Source organism: Mustela nigripes, chromosome 7 (assembly GCF_022355385.1).
Source record: "Mustela nigripes isolate SB6536 chromosome 7, MUSNIG.SB6536, whole genome shotgun sequence".
NCBI lineage: Eukaryota > Metazoa > Chordata > Mammalia > Carnivora > Mustelidae > Mustela > Mustela nigripes.
The window spans coordinates 116,840,773-116,852,920 of NC_081563.1; the positions used below are offsets into that span (position 1 = coordinate 116,840,773).

The window sequence follows — 12,148 nt, forward strand, 5'->3', positions numbered from 1 at the left end:
AAGAAAAGAGCAGGCCCAGCCAGTTTTACAGGAAAGTTCTACCAACATTCAAGAAGCAGGTTATCCTAATCTTACATTAACTCTTTCACAGCAAATATCATAAGCTTTATACCAAAACCCTTTACCAACACAAATACAGAAATGCTAATGAAATATTATCCATCACAATTCAGCAAAACATGATAAAGTTGGGTTATGACCAGGTTGGATTTATTCCAAAAACTCAGGGTTATTTCAACATAAGAAAAGCTATTAATATATGTAACACAAACTGGTTAAAAATAAGGAATCATATTAGTGTCTAGATATATGCAACAACAACTTATGACAAAAATAACAAGCAATAAAAGAATTCAGTGAAGGAGCAGAGTACAAAATTAACATACAAATAACCTTTATCTGCACTAATAATAAACAATTAGAGGACACAATAGTAAGGAAAACCACATTTACAGTAACACCAAGGAAAAGAGAACTTAGAATTAAGCTTAACAGGAAATGTGTAAAAACCGATTCATGGAAAATTTTAAAACACTACTGAAAGACACTAAGGTGGACTTGAACAGATGGACAGATATCCCCTGTCCTTGTTTAGGATGACTTAATATTATAAAGAGGGCAGTTCTTCCAAATTTAGTTTATAAATTCAATGTAATAATGCAATACCAATAAAAATGTTGCAAGCTCTTTATGGAATTATACAAGATTAAAGTTCATATAGAAATACAAACATGCAAGGAATGAAGTACTAATACATGTTATAACAGGGATGAACCTTGAAAACCTCATGCTAAGTGAAACAAATCAGTAAAAAAAGACCACATATTGTATGATTCCTTTTATATAAAATTTCCTATAAAGACAAAAAGCAGAATATTGATTGCTTACGGCTAGAGGGGGAAGAGGCATTGGGGAAAAACAGAGTGACTACTTAATGGGCATGAGGTTTCTTTTTGGGTGATAAAAATGTTCTAGAACTGATTGTGGTAATGGCTGCACAACTTTGTGACTATCCAGAAATCACTGAATTATATATTTAAAGTAGGTAAGTTGTATGCTATGTAAATTGTATCTTGATAAAAATAAAAGCTGTTAAAAGAAAAACACCATAAGTAAAAAGACAAATGAGAAACTGGAAGAAAATATTTGCAGACAAAGGGTTATAATATATAAAGGATTCTTAAAAATTGAGGAAAAACAGACTTAAATCCAACAGAAAAATGAAGAGGAAAAAAATGAAGAGGTAACCCACAAACATGAAAAAATGTTCCAACTTATTCCTATTTAGAGAAATGCAAATTAAAACAACACTGAGATACCATTTCTCATAATCAGATGGCAAAAATTTTGTAATGTGACAATACATTCTATTAGCAAGGCTGTGGAAAAACAGGCACTATCCTACATTACTGGTGGGAATAAAAATTTTGTACAATCCCTGTGGAGGGAACTGTGAAAAGACCTAAAAAAAACTACATATATACTTACCTATGGATCAGTAATTCTACTTCTAGAAATCTACCTTGAAGATACCTTTCTGACAATATGAAAATACATACACACAGGGTTACTCATTAAAGCATTAATTGTAAAAAATAATAATAATAATAAAAATAAAGCATTAACTGTGACTGTAAAATAGTAGAAACAATCTAAATTCCCAAAAGGAAAAAGCTGAACAAACTAAGGTATGTCCATATAATGGAGTACTACGCTGCTGTAAAAAAGAATGAAGATCTCTATGTATCAATCGGCAGTGACCTTCAGGAAATAAGAGTAAAAAAAGCAAAGCACATTTGTACAAAAGAAACACACGAAGGATAAATCAGAAACTAAAAACAGTTACTTAGGCTGACAGAGAAAGAAGGAAAAAGGAAAGAACAAGATAGCGGGGATGAAGGTAGGGTAATATTTCTCTGAATATATTTTTTGTGTAGTTGATTCTTAGAACCATAGCAATTTCTTAGTCCTTTCACATACCCCATAATAAAAAATTAAAACTAACCAAGGTGTAGGGGAAATCCCAAATCATACAAACAGTAATACATGAGCTTAACTACATCACAAATTAGATAACTACGCTGAAGGACCACACAGGAGAAGAAAACAACTAACCTTAGTGAGTGATTCTGAGAAACAGTAACCTGACAGAACACTGTCATGCTAACGACAGAAAGGACCACACGTACATGTTATAATCAAGTCAGGAGATAATATCTCTGATACGGGTATTTCTCACAGCAATTCTAGAACAACTTTGCGCGTGTTCTAGAACTGAACATACTAGCAAATGAACTGCAAATAATGAAAGCTGGGCTTCTAAGCATTAGAGGAAGAAATTATACACAAGGAAAAGGAAGACTCTCTAAAGTGAACTCTGTGGTATTGGACAGAATCACAGGTATCAGTATAAACAGATACTGGTAGGAAGAGACAGAAAGATAGAGAATTACAGATATGTTGGGGGGGCAGTTAGTGTACATGCATGTAATTTCATAGCTCTGTTTGCTAGAAGTATACCTATAACCTTGGGTTTCTAAGTAGCATCCACCAATAAAAGGAACCAGGAGTCCCCGAAGAAGCAGTTGATTCCAGGGATGGGACAGGAAAAATGCAAGATGAGCCTGGGACGTCTTGCGGTACCAGAAAGAAAGGAAGGAAAGGCTCAAAAAGATGAGGCTTGTCAAAAGAACACAAGAACTGATTTTTAAAAAATTTTATTTATTTATTTGACAGCGAGAGATCACAAGTAGGCAGAGAGGCAGGCAGAGAGAAAGAGAGGAGGAAGCAGGCTCCCCGCCAAGCAGAGAGCCCGATGCTTGACTCAATCCTAGGACCCTGAGATCACGACCTGAGTCGAAGGCAGAGGTTTAACCCACTGAGCCACCCAGGCGCCCAACAAGAACTGATTTAAAGAAACCCCTTTTTCTAGGTCAAAGCCAGAAAAATGTGAGCAATGGGCTAATATTAGTATTGGATTTTGTGTGTGTGGGGTGTGTGAAAGTTACACAACATACATTTAAGTATTTGGAAGTATGCAGTTCAGTTGCTTTAGTGGTTGCCATGAAATAAGTTTGAGGTGGATGAGGGTTAGCTCCCGCTCTAGACTCTGGCTGCAAAGAAAGCAAGTTCTAGACCAGATTCTGGTATACTTAACAAATTTATTAAACAAATATTCATCAGCAAGTAGGCACAAAGCACTTCACACAAATCATTCTAGAAGGTCCATTAAGTCCCAGTTCCCTCCCCTTTTAGCTGTTTCAGTTACCCACTATAAAAAAGCTTCATTTGGGGAGCCAATCTGGCTCAGCTGGAAGAACATGTGGCTCTTGATCTCGGGGTTGTGAACCCCACGTTGGGTGTACAGCCCCTTGTTGGGTGTAGAGATCACTAAAAAATTAATAATAAACTTAAATTAAAAAAGCTTCACTCAAGGCAGAAATGACAGTATGATAACATCCCAGAGGCGAAGATCTGTTGTCCTTGGAGTCACACCAGGCAACCAGAAATCCTCCCAAGAAGGTTAGAGGATGGATTAGGAATGAAGCCTCGGGCACCATGTCCAAGGGAAGAAGTTACAGGCCTTCCTAGATTCTTTTTTTTTTTTTTAAAGATTTTATTTGTTTATTTGACAGACAGAGATTACAAGTAGACAGAGAGGCAGGCAGAGAGAGAGAGAGGGAAGCAGGCTCCTCGCTGAGCAGAGAGCCTGATGCGGGACTCGATCCCAGGACCCTGGGATCATGACCTGAGCCGAAGGCAGTGGCCTAACCCACTGAGCCACCCAGGCGCCCGAGGCCTTCCTAGATTCTTATACCCCTTTTGTGCAAGTACAATAAGCATCTCTAAAATAGTTCAATCAGGGGCGCCAAAATAAAATCTTTAAAAAAAAAAAATAGTTCAACCAATTCCATTTCTTTTTTTTAAAAGATTTTATTTATTTCTTTAACAGAGAGAGATCACAAGCAGGAAGAGGCAGTCAGAGAGAGAAGGGCAGGCTCCCTGCTGAGCAGAGAGCCCAATGCCGATGAGGGGCTCGATCCCAGGACCCTGAGATCATGACTTGAGCTGGAGGAAGAGGCTTAACCCACTGAGCCACCCAGGTGCCCCTCAATTCCATTTCTTTTGAATACTTCAACTGCACCTACTTCTTTTTTTAAAGTTTATTTATAATTTTGACAATGGACAATATACAGATACAGAACATTTCCACCATCCCAAGAAGTTCTATTGACAATGCTGCTCTAAAACAACAAAGTTTCAAGAGAATGTTGTATTTTCTAGGGATGGAAAATGGATTCCACAAAGGGGAGACATCCACAGATAAAGTCAAAGAAGAAGGCACTTCAGGTTCTGAGTTCCCTATAGAGGGGATCATCCTCGTCCTTTCTTCCTGAAAAACACTGCCCTCTAGCATAGAGGGAAGGGAGGAAGCAAAGGAGGGAGGAAACCACAGCCCAGGGATGGAGGGAAAAAAACCCTCAAAAGTGAAAATGTTCCTTTGATTTGTTTTTCCCTTCTTCCCTGCTTAATGGTATTTAAGAAGGGAGGAGGGAAGTGAAAAAGACAGCCATGAAGAACTGATCAGGTAGACTGTTAAAAGCCACTCTCTGAGGAGAGTCCTAAGCACAGACCCAGAAGACAAGGTTTCACTTTTCACAAATCCATTAGCAGCCCCCCAATTTTGGTTTGCTGCCATGTTCTCAGGGCTTTATTGGACCTTAAGTGTTACTGTCGATGCTTGAGTGGAAACCAATTTTTTTCCCGGCAAATCTGTGATGTAAAAATTACATTTCACATATTTTAGGCATTAAATTTTAGGTATAACTTTGTTTAGACTTGGTCTACGGGTCAGGTTTGCTTTATGAAACAGAGAATACAATGTCATGTGGAATGTTTCCCGAATCTACTTATAAAACCTGGGTCTGATTAAAGATTAAGTAATCTTTCAGGACCATTCCCATTACACCAAGTGAGGCACGCCGGTGAAATGCTTAAAAAAGAAACTCAAGTGATCCTTCCTTTGATGGCTTGTTATTTATAAACCCTGGAGCCAAACTTAATCTAGAAGTCCACATTGCACAGTTCCCAGTGAGCAGATAAGCATTCATTTTCCCCACCTTTTTTTCTCAATAGCAAATGCTGACTTAAAATGAAATGATTAAGTTGAAGAGTTGGGAGAATGGTGCCTTAAACATTTGGATCAATTTTTTAAAATCTTTTCATTGTAAAATAAAATACAAAATACAGAAAACCACATAAAACAAATACATAACCTAGTGAATGAGACAAACATCCATACGGTTATAACAAAGAACTATCCTGCCACTCTCCAACTCTCTCTCTGGTGCCCTGCGCCAAACATAGTCTCTTCCTGCCTCCAAAGTCACCACTGATCCTGGCTTGTAGAGTACTCACTTCCTTGCATTTCTTAATGGTTTTCTATCAAAATGTACATCCCTTGTCTATTTTTTTTTAAATTTAATACAACTTAAGTCTCTCTCTCTCTTTTAAAAAATTTATTTATTTGTCAGAAAGAGAGAGCACAAGCAGGCAGAGTGGCAGGCAGAGGCAAAGGGAGAAGCAGGCTCCCCGCTAAGCAAGGAGAGCCCAATGTGGGACTCGATCCCAGGACCCTGGGATCATGACCTGAGCCGAAGATAGCCACTTAACCGACGGAGCCACCCAGGTGTCCCAATTTTTAAGTCTCTTAATTTACAGATCCTCCAACTCATTCCACTCATGCCCCCCTACAATTCATAGGTTGAAGAACCTGTATTTAACCTAGAACTTCCCACAGTTTGGTTTTTGCTAATTACATACTTTGTCTTTGTCTTCAGTATTTCTTGCAAGTTGGCAGCTGGATCCTGAGGCGTGATCAATTTCAGATTTTATCCCTTTGGCAAAACCCTGGTGGTGGTGTGTTCTTTTCTCAGGAGGCCTGATTTTTGTTTGTTTTTCATGTTAGTAGCTATTAACACTCAATGCCTAGATCCACTAGTGTTGGAAAATGATGCTATGCTATCAATCTGTCTCCATTTGCAAGCTCCGAAATATACAGTAGCTCACCTACTATATGGTTGCCTAATGGTATAGGAAAGACAGGATAAATGCTTAATTTTTTCCTTTTCGTTTCAGTTTTCAGAAAGGTAATGAATTGGTTCTCTATCAATTCTCGTAATTTGACCAACTGCCAATTGATCTTTTTAATATCACTATGAATATCTGGATTTAAGTGTAATTATGGATTTCAATCCATTGCACTTCTAATCCTAACGAAACTCAAACTGTCCATCTTTGGTCAGCAGGAGCCTCTTCAAGCTGAATCCTGAGTTCTTTTGAGATGACCCTAGAAGCCTTTCATAGCTTCCTTATTATCTGGTCTTACAATGGTCTAGGATTATCCTATGTATTTCCTGCCCTAACACAGAATCAGCCATTTCTCTGAGAAACTCATTTCTTTTAATGGGTAAAAATGTAAGGTCACAATTGTAAGGTCACAATCTGAACCCCAAGGATACTCATTGACACTGGGTTGGTCATTGTTTCTAAACCTTTTAGAGGACATAAACACACACACACACACACACACATTCAAACTTCTACAGGAGCCGTGTAGGTAACAAACGAGTGAAGGGTAATAGAAATGAAACACAGGGCCTATGCCTAACTGTGAAGACGGCATACCTTGTCTAAAGGAGACAGATCTCCCAATTTTCTAAAAGAAGCCAGAAATATAAATTTTTAACATGAATTTTTAAAATGCTGACAACTAATTAAAATAATTAAACAGCATGGTCGAATAAAACACCTCTGTGGGCCAGATGGGGTCCATAGTCTGTATCCTCTCAACCTGAAAAATATAACCTATAGTTATGTCCCAGAAGTTTTATGGTTGCTAATTTATAAAGAAATTTAGGGAAGTAAGAGAGTTCTCAGACTGCTTAAGAAAAGCCTAACTGTAACAAGAAAGGGGAGAAATGTGTAATTATCTCCCTCCCCCAACTCTCTAAGGCACTAGGAAGAAAAGCATTTTCTAGGGGCGCCTGGGTGGTGCAACTGGTTGAACATCCGACTCTTGGTTTCGGCTCAGGTTGTGATCTCATGGGTCGTGAGATTCAGCCTCGCATCGGGCTCTGTGCTCTGTGCCTAGTCTGTTTCAGATTCTTTCTTCCTCTCCCCCTACCTCTCCTGTTCATGCTCTCTCTCAAATAAATAATAAATCTTAAAAAAAAAAAAAGAAAAGAATTTTCTATACAAAAACCATTTCTTTCTTAGATATGGTGAAAAAGGCAAAAAGTCAATTAGCAGGAAAAAAATTTCAAAACTCTTAAGGAGGTTGAAACCTAACCAAAGTTTTTATACCTAAGTTCTTAGACTAACAGGAGGAGACCCAAGAGATGTCTTTTACATGATAGGTATATTAGAGGCAACAAAGCTGGTGGAAAAGTTCATTGCAATTGCATGGTCACTCACGCACACTCATTGTCATCTGTTCTAAAGAGAAAGGAAGCTAACAGCATTGCCACCTTTGCCTTGGCCCCCTCCTGGAAGCAGCAGAGACAACAGGATGTTGCTGGGGAAAGAGAGTAAGATGTGAAAATTCCAGATAAGGTCCCAAAGAAGGCTTGGGGAAGGACACAGTTATCAAGAAAGAGCTGGTTGGGGGCCACCCAGGCGGCTCAGCCAGTTAGGCATCTGGTTCTTTTTTTTTTTTTTTTTTAATTTTTTTTTATTTATTTGTCAGAGAGAGAGAGAATGAGAGCGAGCACAGGTAGACAGAGTGGCAGGCAGGGTCAGAGGGAGAAGCAGGCTCCCTGCCAAGCAAGGAGCCCGATGTGGGACTCGATCCCAGGACACTGGGATCATGACCTGAGCTGAAGGCAGCTGCTTAACCAACTGAGCCACCCAGGCGTCCCAGGCATCTGGTTCTTGATTCTGGCTCAGGTTGTGATCCCAGGATCATAGGATGGGGCCCTGCATTCGGCTCAGCTCACAGCGTGGAGTCTGCTTGGGATTCTCTCTCTCCCTTTGCCCCTCTCTTCCCACCTTCTCACCTCCTCCTGCCTGTGCTCCAGTGCACACCCACACTCTGTCCCTCAAGCAAATAAACAAAACATTAAAAGAGAGAGGGAGAGAGAGAGAAAGAAAGGAACCAAGAAAAAAAGAAAGAAAGAAGGAAAGAAAGAAAAGAGAAGAAAAAAAGGAAAGAAAGGCAAAGAAAGGATGGAAGAGAAAAGAAAAGAAGACCTGGTTGGGTCTGGCTCCTTTGGTGCAAGTTAATATCATGTGACCTGCTGCTCCAGGCTCCAGAAAGTATAGAAATCACAGGACTTCTGACACAGTTCAGACAAAAGAAGGTCAGATTGGGTTAAAGCACAAACCATAAGAACACTCATAAGCTATTTCCTCCTGGTTTCTATTACTTTCTTTCAAACAAACTAGAACCTCAAGCCATTGAAGGGGGGCCCAAGACTTAGGAATCCCAAGCAAAAGGAAGGAGGGAACAAGAAACTTCCCAATTTGCACCATCAGCCTCCCTCTGCCAGCCCCATAGCTTCAGCCTGGAGGTCCTATGCACTTGGCATATCCTTCAATGTAGCCTCTAGGTGCTGTGCCCTAAAGTGACTCTATTTTATTCTGAATGCTATCAAATCATAACAGTTTAGCTTCTCTCCAATTTGAAACCAGGCCATAAGTCAAGGTCAGAAATAAAGTTGTGGGGACAGGAAGAGATGAGCGTAAGCTACCATTCTCATAAGTGACCCACCAGGGATCCGGATGCAGCATCCCCTGCCTTTGACCCTGAAGCCTTCCTGGGTCTCTTCCTGGGAAGAGAAAAACAACTTTGCCTCTGGCACTGATCAGACATTAGCTTGTCTGCAACCTGCCTTCGGTACCCTCTAGAGATTTCCACCAGAAGAATGGAGGTAGGTTTATAGTATCAAAGGAAGAAGTACAAACTAGTTTTTATAGTTTTTTTGACTCTAGAAAATGAATTATTTTCTTTCCCTCTCTTATCACCCCACATACCCTCAGACTGATGACCATGTCCTTTCCATGAACTCTTATACTCTGTTTTACTACTTGATGTGTTAACCCTCTGCAGTAACTAGTATTATATTATCCCCATTCTGAGGCACAGAGAAGAGACTGAATAAGGTGACTGACTCAATTCCATGACTCAGCTGTACTGACTATTGATGTCAGGAGGAAATATGAGTTTTAAACAAAAATGATTTTACAAAAGGCAATTTATTTAGAAATTGGCTTAACAAACCATTTTAAGGGGCACCTGGGTGGCTCAGTCGTTAAGTGTCTGCCTTCGGCTCAGGTCATGATCCCAGGGTCCTGGGATCGAGCGCTGCATCGGGCTCCCCGCTTGTCAGGAAGCCTGCTTCTCCCTCTCCTACTCCCCCTGCTTGTGTTCCCTCTTTCGCTGTCTGTGTGTGTGTGTCAAATAAATAAACAAAATCTTTAAAAAATTTTTTTTTAATTTTTAGTCAGTTCATGCATACAAATAAATATATTTTTAATAGTATTTATTTGATAACTAGTGGCACAACAATTCTGGTTATATGCATTCCTCTTAGGGCTCGGACTTTGTAAAGAATGAACTGTAAATATGAATAAAGGAAATGCAAACAGCATAACAGCATATTGTTATGTGGAAAAATTCTTGGATTCAACAGAATCAAGAACGAGAACAAAGCAAAACTTCACAGTGCAATGATACATCTAGTAGACTAGCAATCATAAGTCAAATTTGAAGAGCCAGTGCTGGCAACCTGAGAGGAAATGGTTCACTGAATTTCATTTCATTTTTTTTTAAGATTTTATTTTTAAGTAATATCTACACCCAACATGGGGCTTGAACTTACAACCCAGAGATCAAGAGTCACGCCCTACCGACTACCAGCCAGGCGCCCCTGATTCAAAGCACTCTAGACGCTGATGGTGGCACTACGGATTGGCTCAGGCTTTCTGGTGAACACTCCAATCTTATGTAATAAGGACTATGAAACTTCTCACACTTTTGGGTCCAGTGAGTCAGCTGGAGGATACACCTTAAGGAAATAACTTAAAGAAAACCAAATTACTCTACTATTTATACCAGTGACAACCAGGGCACATCTCGAATTCCCCAAACAGGACAGAGAACAAGCTAATCATGTATCACTGTGTACATCAACACAAAAACATATTATAAGTCACTTAAAATGACAAGTTGATAGCCTATTTCAATAAATGAAGGTATATACCCAGTTTTAGCAACAGTGTTTATAATTAAGAACAAAGGCTCGGGACGCCTGGGTGGCTCAGTTGGTTAAGCAGCTGCCTTCGGCTCAGGTCATGATCCCAGCGTCCTGGGATCGAGTCCCACATCGGGCTCCTTGCTCAGCAGGGAGTCTGCTTCTCCCTCTGCCTCTGCCTGCCATTCTGTCTGCCTGTGCTCGCTCTCTCCCCCCACCCTCTGATAAATAAATAAAATCTTAAAAAAAAAAATGTTTAAAAAAAGAACAAAGGCTCTGCCCTCCTCTCTCTCTGCCTGCTTCTCTGCCTACTTGTGATCTCCGTCTCTGTCAAATAAATAAATAAAATCTTTAGGAAAAAAAAAGGGGGGGCACCTGGGTGGCTTGGTGGGTTAAAGCCTCTGACTTTGGCTCAGGTCATCATCATCCCAGGGTTCTGGGATCGAGCTCCGCATCGGACTCTCTGCTCAGCAGGGAGCCTGCTTCCTCCTCTCTCTCTGCCTGCCTCTCTGCCTACTTGTGATCTCTGACTCTGTCAAATAAATAATAAAATCTTAAAAAAAAAAAAGAACAAAGGCTCTGAAATCAGACATTTCTTGGTTTGAATCACGGCACTGTCCCCTGTATACTTTCACAAAATGTTTCTCTTTTAAGAATGAACTTGGACCACGCAAGACCTGCAAGTGGTCACTTGCTCTTGAGGAGACGCGTGTGTTCTCAGTGACGTGGAAAAGAGAGACCGATGGCAGGCTCTTGCATCGGGCTGTCCGAGTTCATATCTCAGCACTGTCACTTGCCAGCCATGTCACCTTAGGCAAGTGACTACATTGCCCAACACTTCAGTTGCCATTCATGTGTCTAATATGGCTAATATTAGATGAACGCATGCCTAATAATATGACCTGCCCCATAAAGTTCTTATGAGGCTGAGATGAAATGATGCCTGCAGAGTGCTCAGTAGAGTACCAGACACAGTGGGTTCTCAGTAAACACCAGCAACCTGTATTCTTCAATTACTAGGTACTGATCACCCACCATGGTCTTATTAGCACTGCATGAGGGACACCCACTACATTTAATCCCTAGAAAAACCTTACAAGGTGAGTATCCTTATACAGAAGTTTAAAAAAAACAAACAAACAAACAAAAGGAGTTCATGTGTGTTGCTGGGGGGGTTGGAGGGTGAGGGATGGAGTGGCTGAGTGATGGACATTGGGGAGGGCATGGGCTACGGTGAGCACCGTGAATTGTGTAAGACTGATGATTCACGGACCTGTCCCCCTGGGGCAAATAATACATTTTATGTTAATTTTTAAAAAATGAGCTCAGAGAGGGGTCTATGAATATTAGAGGAGAGAAGGAGAATGCAAGATGGTTGGTAGATCCCAACTACAAACATGTAAAATGAAATACGCTCAGACCTTGGCAATGATACGCATAATTGGAACTTAATGGTCACAAGGCCCGTTTTGTTTCAAGTTAGTCAAGTATCTTTGTTCATGCTTTCAAGTAGAAGCAAGTAAATGTGAGATAGGGACCCAGTCCCACTGCTTTAACTGAGCCATGCCCTTCCTTCCCGCAGGCAGTGACCAGGGGAGGTATTAAATGTCACTTGAGTGCTGGCTTCCGACCAGCAAGTGCTTACCTGGAGGAGATAGAGGAGTCCTGGAACGAACAAGGTGAGTGGGTATAGAGACTGGTATGTTGCTAAGGCAAGAAAAATAGCACTGAGGAAGGCACTACCTGTAAAAAGAAATAAACATAGGCAATAATTCAGCCTCAGCAATCAAGATTAGACTTGGCAAGTCCCCCAAACGAGAAACTTTTCGTAACTGGTCAAATAAGTTCTTGTCATGTGTCTCCCTGTGTACAAGACACTTTGCAAACTCACACAT

General features: G+C 40.4%; 1 protein-coding gene across 2 annotated transcripts in view; it reads right to left on the reverse strand.

Moving 5' to 3' along the window:
* PIGU (phosphatidylinositol glycan anchor biosynthesis class U) overlaps positions 1 to 12,148 on the reverse strand; it is a 91,657-nt gene that overhangs the window by 27,241 nt on the left and 52,268 nt on the right. For both annotated transcript variants that reach the window (XM_059407968.1, XM_059407969.1), the window contains exon 7: positions 11,899 to 11,996. In XM_059407968.1, the coding sequence (XP_059263951.1) occupies positions 11,899 to 11,996 (98 nt within the window). The remainder of the gene's footprint in view (positions 1 to 11,898; positions 11,997 to 12,148) is intronic.